The sequence below is a fragment of the Prunus mume genome, linkage group LG4 (genome assembly GCF_029339155.1).
Source record: "Prunus mume cultivar Tortuosa linkage group LG4, ASM2933915v1, whole genome shotgun sequence".
In the NCBI taxonomy this organism is placed as follows: Eukaryota; Viridiplantae; Streptophyta; class Magnoliopsida; order Rosales; family Rosaceae; genus Prunus; species Prunus mume.
Window position 1 is genome coordinate 8,548,728 of NC_142701.1, and position 15,106 is coordinate 8,563,833.

The 15,106-nt window shown below is 35.1% G+C and overlaps 1 protein-coding gene and 1 pseudogene across 1 annotated transcript; one reads left to right on the forward strand and one right to left on the reverse strand.

Moving 5' to 3' along the window:
- Window positions 1-7,703: 7,703 nt before the first annotated feature.
- On the reverse strand, window positions 7,704-8,815 carry LOC103328209 (mitogen-activated protein kinase kinase kinase 20-like). Its single transcript, XM_008230603.2, has one exon. The coding sequence runs from the start codon at window positions 8,793-8,795 to the stop codon at window positions 7,704-7,706; it is 1,092 nt and encodes a 363-aa protein (XP_008228825.2). The 5' UTR covers window positions 8,796-8,815.
- Window positions 8,816-11,279: 2,464 nt separating this feature from the next.
- Window positions 11,280-14,010, forward strand: LOC148917844 (putative disease resistance protein RGA1; annotated as a pseudogene).
- The last annotated feature ends 1,096 nt before the right edge of the window (window positions 14,011-15,106 follow it).

Consider the following 15,106-nt stretch of genomic DNA (forward strand, 5'->3'; position numbering starts at 1 on the left):
GTTATTACAAAAGCAAACTTGACTTCAAGAAATTATTTGAATTTTTCTCTTAGACAAATTATATTTTAAATCTCAAAAGGTGTAGAAAATGTTGTATGGAGTTTGGGTATTTTTGGTGAATTTTTCAGATTTATTATGATTTTTGGAAATCAAAATATTGGAAAATAGTAATAAATGGAAGAGAATGATACATGGCAGCGCTTGATGGGTGCTTCGTCAGCTTTTCCAATGGATGTCAGTATCTCATAGCGTCATATGTCATTAATCTTTCATTTTTGTGAGTTTATCTTAAAAAATTCATGAAAAATCAGAAAAAAAAATCAGAAAAATACACCGAACTTTTCTACAAATTCCTTTCGACATTATCTTCGACTATGATACTCGAAAATCAAAATTTCACATTGAAAAATTTGAAGTAATAATTAGAGGAAGAGTTGTAATAATGAAGACTAGTGATCATCAACTTAGTGTTATTGTTAGTAAGGAAATAAACTTGACTTTGTGAAATTACTTGAATTTTTCTCTTAGTCAAAATTATATTTTAAGTCTCAAAAGATGTTGGAAATGTCACAAGGAGTCTGAGGTATTTTTTGGTGAAATTTTCGGATTTATTATGAATTTATTATGATTTTTGGAAGTCAAAATATTGGAAAATAGTAATAAATTGAAGAAAATGACACATGGCAGCCCTTGATTGGGTCTGTCGTCAGCTTTTCCAACGGGCGTCAGTATCTCATAGCGCCACGTGTCATTAATGATTCATTTTTGTGAGTTTATCTTAAAAACTTCACGAAAAATTATTAAAAAATCAGAAAAATACACCGAAAATTTCTACATATTCCTTGCGACATTATCTTCGACTATGATACTCAAAAAATAAAATTTGACATTGAAAAATTTGAAGTAATAATTGGAGGAAGAGTTGTAGTGATGAAAACTAGTGATCTTCAATTTAGTGTTATTATTAGTATGGAAGCAAACATGACCTTGTGAAATTATTTGAATTTTTCTCTTAGTCAAAATTATAATTTAAGTCTCAAAAGATGTTGAAAATGTCGCAAGGTGTCCGAGGTATTTTTCGGTGAATTTTTCATATTTATTATGAATTTATTATGATCCTTGGAAGTCAAAATATAGGAAAATAGTAATAAATGAAAGATAATGACACATGGCAGCGGCTGATGGGTGCGTTGTCAACTTTTTGAATGGGTGTCAGTATCTTATAGCTCCACATGTCATTCATATTCCATTTTTGTGAGTATATCTTAAAAAATTCACAAAAAATCATTAAAAAACAGAAAAATACACAAAAAATTTCTACAAATTCCTTGCAACATTATCTTCGACTATAATACTCGAAAATCAAAATTTGACTTTGAGAAATTTGAAGGAATAATTGGATGGAGAGTTATAGTGATGAAGACTAGTGATTTTCAACTTACTATTATTGTTAGTATTGAAGCAAACTTGACTTTGTGAAATTATTTGAATTTTTCTCTAAGTCAAAATTGTATTTTAAGTCTCAAAAGATGTTAGAAATGTCGCAAGGGAGTCCAGGGTATTTTTTGATGAATTTTTCAGATTTATTATGATTTTTGGAAGTCAAAATATTGAAAAATAGTAATAAATAGAAGAGAATGACACATGGCAGCGCCTAATGGGTGCGTCATCAATTTTTCCAACGGGTGTCATTATCTCATAGCTCCACATGTCATTCATGTTTCATTTTTGTGAGTTTATCTTTAAAAATTCACAAAAAAATAATTAAAATTTCAGAAAAATACACCGAAAATTTCTACAATTTCCTTGCAACATAATCTTCGACTATGATGCTCGAAAATCAAAATTTGACTGTGAGAAATTTGAAGTAATAATTGGAGGAAGAGTTGTAGTGATGCAAACTAGTGATCTTCAACTTAGTGTTACTGTTCATATGGACGCAAACTTGACTTTGTGAAAATTATTTCAATTTTTCTCTTAGTCAAAATTATATATTAAGTCTTAAAAGATGTTGGAAATGTCACAAGGAGTTCAGCTATTTTTTTGGTGAATTTTTCATGTTTATTATGAGATATAAAAAAATTCAAATAATTTTTCAAGCTCAAGTTTGTTTCTGTACTAACTAATTACCCACCAAGTTTAACTCTTCCTCCAACTATTAATTCAAATTTTCCAAAGTCAAATTTTGATTTTCGAGATAATATCGCATGTAATTTGTAGAAATTAAGGATGCATTTTTTCGATTTTTCATTAATTGTTTGGGAATTTTTAAAGAGAAACATACACAAAGAATTCATTAAATAGCATAAAAATACACGCACCAAAAAATTATACAAACTCAATGTGACACTTTCCACGTCTTTTGAGTTCATCCTAAAACATTCATAAAAATACTAATGAAGACTTCTTAGTCAAAAAATAATAACAATATTATGAAGCGATGTTGAAGCTCTAGTGAATCCTTTTGAAGCGTTTACGAAAGATATTTTGATGGAAAACAATTAATGATGTAGCATTGCAATTAAGACTTGTGTCATTTCTCTATTATTTGTAAAATTTATAATTTTTAAAAATTATAAAAATATACATAAAATTACTATGAACATAATAAAAATAAAACCAAGCTGCTAAAATTCCAATATTAAACCCAAAAAAAGTCACAATTTAACATTTAGAGGAATACTCAACAAAAAATGCAGAAGTACCAAATGCGTTTAAGCAATTATTATTATTTTCTTTCTATATTTGATTACTTTCACAGCAATCACGAAATCAATCCTCGTCCAATTGCAAAGGCAACCAAAGCTTTAAACCATGGCTGCACAAATTAAATAAACACAATATAAATCAAACTAAGCGCCTAAAATTCCCAAATTAAATAGCTGAAATTAAAATATGCTGCACATATTAAATATATCTCCTTGCAAAATTCCCTTGTACTTTAGCTTAGCTCTAGTTGTGAGAGGTGGAAATGGGATGTTTTGAATAAAAGGGGAGGCAGAGGGGTGAGGAACATGAAAAAAGAAAGAAAGATGAAGTAAAGTTACCCCATATACAACTTGAAATGATACATAAATGACCCATTATCCCCATAGACAGTCTGAAATATGCAATAAACATGATACAGAATGATTTGAAGATAGAAAAAAGTTTCTCACGTAAGAGGTGGTTTCTCAAGGTCCCGAATTTTAAACAAATTGGAAGGGACATTGACATTCAAAAGTATATTTAACAGAGATGTGGCATATGTGTTGTAGGGTGTATAACCATATCCATAATGATACATAAATGACCCATTATCCCCAAAGACAGCCTGAAATATGCAATAAGCATGATACACAATGATGCCAGGATAGAAAAAAGTTTCTCACGTAAGAGGTGGTTTATCAAGGTCCTGAATTTTAAACCAAATTGGAAGGGGCATTAAAAAATACATATAAAGAACAAAGCTGATATTCAAAAGTAAATTCAACAGAGATGTTGCATATGTGCCATAGGGTGCATGATGACACATAAATGACCCATTATCCTCATAGATGGCCTGAAATATGCAACAAGCATGATACACTAAGTTGAAGATCATTACACTTCCTCTAATTTTTACTTCAAATTTAGATTTTCACAATCCCTAGTTGAAGATAATGTTGCAACAAGTTTGAAGAAATTCTTGGTGTATTTTTATGACTTTTTATTAAAAAAATTGGGAAATTTTTAAGATTAACACATAAAATTGAAACTCTAATGACATGTGCCGCTCCCAAGAATGACACCTGTCGCTCACAAGAATGACACATGTCAGAAGCACTAACAACGCACCATTCAAGTGCTGCAACTTGTCATTCTCTTCCGTTTATTACTATTTTTGAATTATTTAACTTCCAAAAATCATAATAATTCATTAAATAGCAGAAAAAATACATAAAATGAAAAAAAATAAAATTATAAAGCCTTCTTGTGACACTTTCTACATCTTTGGGGTTTATCTTTTTTTAAATTAATTGTAGAGAGGATAAAACAATAGTGGGTTCACATATAATGTAGAATTGGTTAAGAAGTGGGAATTACCCTATATCTAAAGGCCACCAAGATTATTATCAATGGCTAGAGGCATCATTCCTCCAGCTTTAATAGAACAAACCTGATGTAGACAGCTTTGGCAACAACAAAAAACCAAAACATAAGGCTCTTATCTTCATCAGGTATTTAATGCAGTAGTGAAACAATTCTTTCCATACCTGTAATGACACTTGACTCTTCGTCGCAGATCACACCTCAAGGAACCATTCCAACAAGCAGGGCACCAGAACATTTTCTCCATTTACACAAGGTTGACCATCCATTCAACCGGTAAACAATATTATAAACAAGGAGCAAACACAAAGAACTAGGGATGCACTTTCCATAACTAAATTCTTTCATTGTGGAGAATTAATGAAAGCACATATATAACCCTATAGTGAAGGATACATATGTTGTAACCCCAGCACCAAATTGATCCATCATCTGCCATCACACAAGTAAAGTTAGAATAGACATATAAAGCTGCAAATCTCTTGAGAAAATTGTCAATAGCTTAGCAAAATATAATGCATGAATTTTGAAGTGAAGCACATGCATCAGACTAGCGGCATGTGTAAAATATATCCTTGCACTTGTAAGTCTAAGTTGTTTTTTCTGCATTGATTTGGAAACAAGATTATAATGTGGATCTTAGGGGAGAGTCACAGCTATCTGCTTAGGATGGGAAAGGAGATTCTTCACTAGAAATCCAGAACAACAGAACAAAAAAACTCAGAAGCAAGTAATTATTAAAAGAGATAAGAGAAATTGGAAAGTTAGAAATGGATAGAAAGCAAGAAAAAAGAAATGACCATCGTGAGGAGAAATGTTCCTCGAGGGATAGGTCCAGGCCACGTTTTAGCTTGGCTAGCCAAAGGATATGTTGTTGCAAGAGCAGCTTGCCACAAGCATTCTCCACGAAACAGATTGGCCCACTGTTTTTTGACACAGGATATTTGTGCCCATTCTGAGACAGGAACTCGAATGAAAATTTCTTTTAGGAGATGATCAGGAAGCTTTCCAAATGAATTATCAACTGACATTAGAGTTCTGCAATGTGAGAACCAAAAACATGACAAGTTACTTCAACAAGAAAATCAACAATAAAATGGACAAATCTTCGTTTAAAACAAGGTCATAGTTTATGGTTCTGAACAAATACAACATTTTCCAAAGCACTGAAATTTCCAAACACAATAATAAATCTTTATCTTTGTGCAACACCAACATACCATTTAAGAATCAAAGACTGAATAAACTCACAACAATCATCTGAACAATTCTAAATGCCCATTTCATAATGGAATTTTCACTTTTTTGAGAACCCAATTACTAGTGAAAACATCAAAATTTGACTACAAGCTAAAACTCACCAACAAGAGCAAGACTGTGGTAAGCATCAGGGCATAATAACCCAAAAGCGATTAAGATAGAAAAGACTATTTCCACGTCCTGTGTAGATCTGAACCCTTAAAGCCCCAAATTAACCCAAATCCACCATGAACACCATTGATTTGTAAGGATCCCATTAAAAGTCCCAAAATGGATTAATAAATAAATTTCAACAAATCTATACCCTAAACTATAAACCCATCATTCACCCATTTCAGCCCCTGGAAATTTTTAGGTTGACAAAAAAATGTTAAGATTTAAGGATGCTGACAATTAAATAAGAAGAGCTTGATCAATGAGAGATAGATGAACTTGTCGAAGACGACGTCATAGGGAGTGGGAAAACGGATGTGGCCATAGAGGTAGTCAGAACTGCTGGATGGGGCTGACGACGATGATCGGGACTTTGCAAACGAGCACTCTGTCTCTAAGACCGCCATTGACGATGGCTTTGAGAATTCCAAAGCTAGAGTTGTATTTGTATTTGGGCATAGAGATAAGAAGAAAGGGAAGTAAGAGAGAAAGGGGGTTTTATTTGTACAAGGTCTGCATAAAAATGTAAGATATACCAAAAGAGAAACTCAGAGAGCAAGACAAAGATGCAGATCCAGATGAGGAAACTGAGAGGGCAGAGAAAGAGAGAGGGAGTTCAAGGAGAAAGGTATCGATTATGACTGGGGAAAATAGGAGATGGTATTGAAAGGGGAATCTGGGAAACAGACACTCTGAAAAGAAAGGTGCGATTAGAAGGAAGAAAGGCGGGATTGGAAAACGCGCGCCAGGACACAGGGCTAAGGGAAAGTGCAACGTGCTCGTTTGTATTGTAAGCTTGCTTTTTCTCTTCAGCCGTTCAGAGAATTTGGATGGCTGGGATTGATTCTCATAGAAGGTTCTCACATAAGCATTCTCATCTGATCCAAACCTTAAATATTTAGTGTAATTTTTCTTTTGGAATTTCAGATTTATTAATAGAGCAAAAAGATTCAATTAAGTCCAATGAGAAAGTAGGAAGGAAGAAAACACAAAAAATAGGAAAAGCTAAAATGAATTCTGCAAGAAAAAAATGAAGAAGCAATGGCATTGAAGTATATTCTGCAGAAAGCCTTTCCTAAACCAAACAACAGTTGGAAAACAAGTAAAACACATAGCAACATAATGTAAGAAAGAAACTAACGGTAACATAATGGAGATCGGGCCTATTTGGTATTCAACTTGAATCTAACTTTTTAAACAAAATTTGAGTCAAAAATAAAGAAAACCTGTTTGGGTAGTCCTATTTCTAAAACCTCGAACTCAATAACTAAAAAACACCCAATTATTAAAAAAAAACAAAAAAAAATCTGTTTTTTCAGTTTTTTTTCTAAAACCCATAAGTTCTCACATTTTTAAGATTTGAAAACAGTTTTCAAGTTGCATACCAAACAAGTTTTTGAATCTTAAAAATAGATTTAAGAACTCCTTGTTTTTAAGAAAAATCAAAGTTTTTGAGTTCCCTATTTGAATAGGATACCAAACGCCCTTGCTGCAAGTTTTTTTTTGAACCTGTTTACCTTCGTAGTCTAGAAGGCGATTCAAACTTGGGAACTTGTATGCGCACGGTATTACAAATAAACAAAAGTAAACAAAAATTAGGACAGAAGCCTACAAATGCTTTACGACCTAACCAACAACAAATATAAACAAAACCATATTCTAGGCATCAACTAGCCCCTCAGTAAACAAACACTAGACAAGGATTCTGCAGAAGTAAAAGCAAAAGAACACGAAAAAGTAAACTGAATTTTGCAGAAGTAATGACATTGCAGATTCAAATGATTTAAATCCAATATGGTAGCTTAATTATAAACCTGCCACTTATGGTGTGTTGAATGGAATTCAAGGGACTGTACAAGTAGCAAATATAACACCATTCCTTTTCCAGAATTAAGCAAACAGGACTAATAAAAAGAACTCAGGGCAAAATTTTGAATAATTGTGTAAACAATTTCACTTAATTGTAGAAATTTGATTTGAGTTAAATGTCGAGAATTTAAGCTTGCAAAAACTTGAACACATATTTTCGTCGTTTTGAACAGTTATGTCTTTATATTATGGCAATTTAATGGAAAGAACAGGATAGACAGAAGTAAAGAACAACTAGTATATAAATTTGAATATATATTTTTTTTTTACAATTTCGTGGTTATGAACTTGAAATGAATAATTTCAAGTCATCGACTTTACAAATACAAAAAATACAAGAACAAAGAATCCTAATGTCCAGCTGGTATCTCAAAACCCGGTAGGGGATGAATTCTGGGAACAGTGGCAGTGCTTGCACGGTAATCTGCTTTCGGTTTGAAGTAAGAGACACCATATGCATAGCCCAAAGATGAGTTGATCACCTTCAACTTGGCATGACCAGCTTTTGATGGATGAGGCGGCGCTACGAATGGATGAGACAAGAGCCTTTCCGCTGTTGATCTTTCACAGGACCTCATGGCAAGGCAACTCTTGAGAAAATCCCTGGCCACATCTGAGATCTCAGCCGGAATTTTGGAAGTACGTAGATGATCAAACACCGTCACGTCGACAGAATTGTCAAGATCACAACCAGGCTTCATTTCCCAGGGGGAGTTTCCGGTTAGCATCTCAAACACAATACAACCAAGAGCCCAAATATCACATGACTGATCTTGTTTGTTATCAAATAAAGCCTCTGGGGACAGATACCTAGGAGTGCCTCTCCACCGACTATAATTGTCCTTGGTTTTCTTAGCCAACCCAAAATCTGCAATCTTGGCTACAAAACTAGTTGTAGCACCAGACCTAGCTGTAGTAGAAGTAGTGGTTGTGGTAGGCACAAGCAGAACGTTGTCCGGCTTCAAATCGCAGTGAACATAGTCACACTTGTGAATGTGTCTAATCCCTTCAAGAATTGACCTTGTATATCTTCTAACATCGTATTCAGGCAATCCAAGACCGTTGGATTTTTGTATGAGGCCATCAAGGGTTCCTCCAGAAGCAAATTCTAACAACAAGTTGTAGACCTTGTCACCCTTGTCTGTGGTGGTGGTCTCTTCACCAAAGCGCTCGATAATGAAAGGGCAGCCCTTGATCTCAAACAGAACCTCTGCCTCATGTTCAATAGACTCCGAAGCAGACACCTTTGCCGATTTGACCGCCATCACTGCAGGCAAATTGACCATACGGCTAAACTCACCCCTTCTTCGTTTCTTGGGAGTAGCAAGGAAAACAGAACCAAAGCTTCCTTCTCCAATAAACTCCCCTCTCTGCCAGTGCCCTCCATGGCTCCACATGCTGTGCTTTTCCCCTTCTAATTCTTCTTCAACCTGTCTTTTCATTATTCTTCTTCTTCACTCAGTTCTCAGTTCTCTGTTTTCTCTCCACAGGGAAATAAGTATTTCTCTGAAAAAAAATTAGCGGCTTGCTTGACTGATTGTGCTCTATAATGCTTTATAGTATTGGTTTAGGGAATAGGAAGGTGTATGGAATGTGTGGTTTATTAGGGTTAACGAGATGTATAAAGTCGGTCAGGTTTAATTGATGCTTTTGTAGGTTTTGATTTGTGACGTAGCCACCAAGCTACTAGCTAACAGACAAGAATTTCCACAATATTTTATCTTCGTTTTTTTTCAATATCGTTTTGTTATTGGTCTGAATTTTTTACCGTTTAAAACGGAGAGAGGAGAGAGGAGATTTGACAGCTGTGGAACGCAAAGACGGAAACCTTTCCTAACAAGAAAAGGAGTTAAATTTATTCTTATTACTTTTTTTTATGGAAGAAAAGAAGTTCAAATATATTAAAGAAACATTACCCTCCGCTTATCACAAGATAATATGGTAATTATCTACAAAACCACATTTTATTATAGCAATATTTTGGAGACTTGGATATCAAGGTTGTAACAAAAGGATACATTGGGAAAATCTTTCCTAACAAGAAAGCGAGTTTAAATATTATTCCAAGTCACATAGGTAGACAACGGCGTTCTTGATGATCTCACTAACAGAGTGGAAAAAATGTAGATTTTCTGGGAGTTTGAGTATGAAGTTGTAAATGTCTTACAAAATGTATATGAACTTGAAAATGACTCCATAATTTAGGGGGTCTTTTGTCGTTAACCTTATAATATAACAAGTAAAAAGTTTAACGACAATAATTTTCTGCAATCATTTTTACATGAAACTTATAGGCCTTTGCTTGGCCATTACATACAAAACTATTAGATTTTAATGACACATTCAAAAAACAATATGGAAGACAATTCTTGATTTTATGTGAGACAGTTCCAAGAAAAGTTAACATAATAAACCCTAAACTCTGACAGTGGCATGCTATGGTTCATAGAGTCTTATTGTAATTGGCTTTCCGTATTTTCTTTCATTTTCTCTACATTTTCTGAGAAACAGAAAAAGAATGCTTCAAGAGAGTGTAGTTATAGCAATGCAAGTAATATACTCTTGCATTCTCAACAACCAAGAACACATCCCCATCATGAAAGCACATGCTCTCTTTGGGCATCCTCATCTTCAACCAACATTTCCAAAATAAAGGACGTATATGCGTCAGCTGTATATTTCCAATCAGAAGGGCAAATAGGATGAGCCCAAAAATTCATATCCCTAAGGAAAATAGAATCTCTAAAGCAAAGGTACTGATTTCAAGCCCCTGGCCAAGTGTACTGCAGAAAGTGAAATAACAATGTGCTGAAATTAATCAGATTTGAGAACCCAAATCAAAACATTTTGCATACTAGGAAGAAATTCTGCCCGCACAAACTGTTCCTTCTCTGCACTAACTTTCTTCAGCCGAGATGTTGCCTATTTTTTATAAGGTATGCATACAAATGAGGCACAGCTATAGTCTATGGTATCATCACCACAGGCATTAACAGCAAGGAGGCTAGCAATGGGAAAATGAAGTTGAACTAATCTCAGCAGGAAAAAAAAGTATAAATAAAAAGAATGGTGTAATTACTCACTTTTTCCTGGAATTAGAACATCAGCTAGGGCATACATATATCATAGTATAATACCTCAAACAGAACAAAAATTTGGAGAAAAATTATGTGGATGCAATGACCTTTGAACTTATGGCCTCTGTAAAGATTCCAAAATTAAATGGTGGATTGTCACCTTCAGCGATGCAGCTCTTATTAAGAATATCCACTCTGATATATGTAAGACACAGGTTAGTGTCCTAATTGTATACTTGTTAAAAATACATAACCATATGGTTGTGAGAATTTTTTTTTTACCCGCAACATAGTTTGACTCATCAAATACAAGTTCAAGCTTCAATGAACTGAAATTAGAAATACCCAACGCACCAAATCATAAAGAAACATTATAACAATCAACCAGAACCACCCAACGCAGTCAAATCAAGCAAAAACAGGGTATTGAATATGGTATAGTTCAATCACGACCTCTAGAAAGATGTATCTTATGGGAAACAAAGAACATCAATCAAAGTATCTGTTGGAAAAAGAAAACATTTTAAGGCTATCAGCTGCAAACTACTAGAAAATTTGTCAATCCAAGCTCAAAAGTGGCGAAATCTAGTGTTCTACATTACGTAAATATGGTTTCATTAAGCAAAGTTATGAGTTTTTTGGTTGACCGAAGTCCCAAGTCAAGTCACTGAGTGGCATAACAAAGCACAAATTATTCCATCAAAGTTACATTGAAGAACAGAAAATATAAAAAACGCACTCAAGTCTCTGAGCTTCATATTGTCCACACAGAGAGAGAGAGAGAGAGAGAGAGAGAGAGAGATAAACAAATAGAATGCAGTTACTTATCTATGATCTTAAGAAAACTACATGGTAGTCATTCACTCATGCTTCAGTATCTGGCTAAACCAATCTCATTGCTTTTGAAAGTCAAATAAAATTAACGAAGCAAAATCATGCTTCAATATCTTTCCATGCTGTGTGTCATAAGGCTTGAGACTTTCTGCTTTCAGGTGATTTTTAAATCAAAATTTTCGGTTCAACATTACCTTTTCGTCAACTGCAGCTCCTGCCATGGCTGAAGCACTCATTTCCGGGCTTATAGAACAATTGATGGGAAAACAAGAGTTACAACTGGCCGTAATTCTCCAAGAAATTCAACCTGTGCTTGAGGATGCAGAGAGGAGGCAAGTAAATGAGGTCTTTCTCAGAAACTGGTTGCACGACCTCAAAGAAGCGAGCTTCGATTTGGAGGACGTGTTGGATGAGTGGGGCACCACCATTCTCAAAATCAAGATTCAGAAACTGGAATTTGGAGTTTCAGAGAAGGTACGCTTCTGCAGATTCAATTCTTTTATCTGTTTCAGTGAAGTCAGTCGAGTCAGTCAACGCCGTCATATTGACCGTAGGATGAAAGATGTGAGGGAGAGATTGAGTGTTATTGCCTCTGAGAGTTGGAAGTACAGTTTCAATTTCTTGAGTAGAGAGATCGAACAGCCTGGGAGACTAAAAACTTTTTCTTTTATTCGAGAATCTGCTATATATGGTAGAGATACAGAAAAGGAGAACTTGATAAGCAAGTTGGTATGTGAGAGCAGTGAAGATACAGCGCACATATTGTACAGTGACCACAAGAAATGAGTGCGCTGCTCGTATGATGCGATCAACTGGCATGATTACACTAGGGAGATTGTCTGATGAAGATTGTTGGTCGATATTTAGTGGAATCGCATTTTTCAATAGAAGCTAGTGCAAACAACTAGAAGAAATTGGTAAGAAAATTGTAAGCAAGTGCCGTGGCGTGCCTCTTGATGTGAAGACCTTGGGAGCTTTCATGCGCTATAAAAATACGGAGCGAGAGTGGACATATGTTTTGCATAATGAGATGTGGGAACTGAAAATTGCGGAGACACAAATTTTTGCTTCACTCATGTTGAGCTATTATGATTTGCCCCCTGCAGTAAGACGTTGGTTTTCATTTTGTGCGTGTTTTCCAAAAGATTATGTGATTGAGATAGATAATTTAATTAAATTGTGGATGTCACAAGGGTATCTTCATATTTATGGAATTTCAGAGAAGGAAAGACTAGGCCAGGAATACTTTATGAGTCTAGCAATGCGTTCTTTCTTCCAGGATTTTGAAACATATTATGCAGGAAATATTATAAGATGCAAGATGCATGACTTAGTCCATGACTTTGCCCAATTCCTCATGAAAGATGAATGTTTTATCATGGAGGTTGATGGTGTTACAGAGAAAACTAGGCCACTTACTGAAAAGATCCGTCATTCTACTTTTGTTCTACCACCTGGGGCTCCATTTCCTGTTTCAATTACTTGGGAGGGGAAAAGTATGCGAACTTTCTTCGTTTTGGGTTCAACAAACACTACCATAAACCCTGGTATATTGTTGCATCTATCAGGTCTTAGGACACTTAATTTAAGTGGATGCTGGTTCAAAGAACTTCCAGAGGAGGTTGGTGAGTTTATACACTTGAGATATGTCCGTTTATCTGGTAATGATGAGTTGGAAAGATTGCCTGAGTCACTACGTGATTTATCTAACTTGCAAACATTGTTTATCAATGATTGCATGCGACTTCGAAGGCTACCAGAAGCGATGGGGAAACTAGTAAGCTTAAGGCAGCTTCATATTGATTGGTCCTTTAATCTGGACAGATTGCCCAAAGGAATTGCGAAACTAACTTGTCTTCAAACACTAGATATGATCGTTGTGCCACGTGATGACAAGAATGAAGCATTTCAATTGGGAGATTTGAAAAACTTGAACAAACTTGAAGGTTATCTTCGTATCTGTAGGTGTGGAAACCTAGGACACTCGGGTGGTGCTGAGAAAGTAAAACTTACGAATAGAAATCACCTTCTTAATTTGAATCTAGATTTTGATTGGAGTGGAGAGTGGAGACTTGAAGATGAAAGAATACTTGAATGCTTACGACCATATTCAAATTTGGAATCCTTAGAGATACGGAAGTACAGTGGCATCACCCTTTCTCCGGATTGGTTGGTGTGGTTAACTAATTTGAGAAGGCTTGTCCTGTATTCCTGCCAAAACTGTGAGTCCTTACCTCCTCGGGGGAAACTTCTATCTCTTGAATCCCTTCAACTATGCCTTACGAAAAGTGTGAAAAGCGTGGGGCTTGAGATTTTGGGTATAGGAACTGATGGTGCAGAAGAATCATCATTTATTTCATTTCCGAAATTGAGAGAACTTCGTTTTTCTTCGTTGGGCAAGTGGAAAGTGTGGGAAGGGAGTGTAGGGTCTACAGAAAAAGATAGTTCCTTTACAATAATGCCATGCCTTCACTCCTTAGAGATTGACTCCTGCTTTTGCATGCATGTGCTACCAAACTTCCTGAAAAAGACACCACTGCAGAGTTTGATGATCACTGAGTGTAAAATTCTCCAAGAACACTGCCGAATGAAGACAGGGTTTAGGAATTGTTTGCATCCCACTTTGCCAAAATCTAGTAGAGGAGTATCTTGTTATAAAAAAGTAATAAATATTATATGTTACAATTGTTATAGAAACAGAGAATGGCCATCTAACATTTATCAATTTCCTGCTCATCGCTTTTAGGAATTTGATTTATTTGCTTCTCTGTTTATCTAGCAATTTATTTAGGATTCCTTTTTGTTTATCTTGGATCACTTCACAAGTATTTATCTGACTGTATTGGCCTCTATAAATAGGCCATTGTGTTGTGTTTACATTCTAGGCAGACTAGACTTTAGAATAAAACTGCATTTCTCCTACATCCCTCCGTCTAGTCTTCTCCTCCCTTTACTACTTTTCTTCTTAATTTAATTCTCTCTGTCAATCCCTATTGGTGATACATCACATAGGCAGGGTATTTGAACATTATTTTGAAGCCATCATGGATGCAATAGACTGAGCTTAGTTTAATGTTACATAGTGAGGCAAGGGTGGTCAAGTGATCCCTGCAAGCCGGAAACCACTGCCTAGGGGAAAAATGTTGACCCCCGCAAATGCTTGATTCATGGCCACCAAGGATGAAAATATCGGCAATACAGATATTATAGGGCCTTCAATTTATGGATATTTCAGGGGATATATCGATGTCGTTATAGGTATCAGGGAAAATCGACAAAAAAGACAAATATTGGCTTAAAAAGACGGAAATTTGAAGTGAAACTTTCATAGATATTAAGCACATTATCAATGAATGTACTGAACAAATAAATTTCAAAATCTACTAAGTATATGATATGCATATGATGAAATGTACGTGTATATAATGTGCGATGAAAATCCTGAAAATAATTACAATTAGACTTAACACAACAAAGACTACATTATTCAAACATAACCCAACCCTACCCATTAATACATAACCCAACATTATATTACAAGAGTCAGAATGATGGAAATGAGAGATAGAAGACTAGGTGAAAAGTAAAATCAAACGCACAAGAAACTGAGCAACCAGAGAGAGGAGAGGAAGAGCTAAAGATAGCCGAAATAACTGAGAAGAAGAAACGAAAGGAGAAACTACCAAGTATTAGAGCTTGTTTTTTGACATTGATTTAGTGGCTGGGACCTATGATTATTTTCAAAACTGAAGATAAATTTCTGGGTTATTTGTATGGTATTGGGAAATATTGGTAAATATTGGTAAATATTGAGGATATTGAGGGTTATAGGGGATATATCG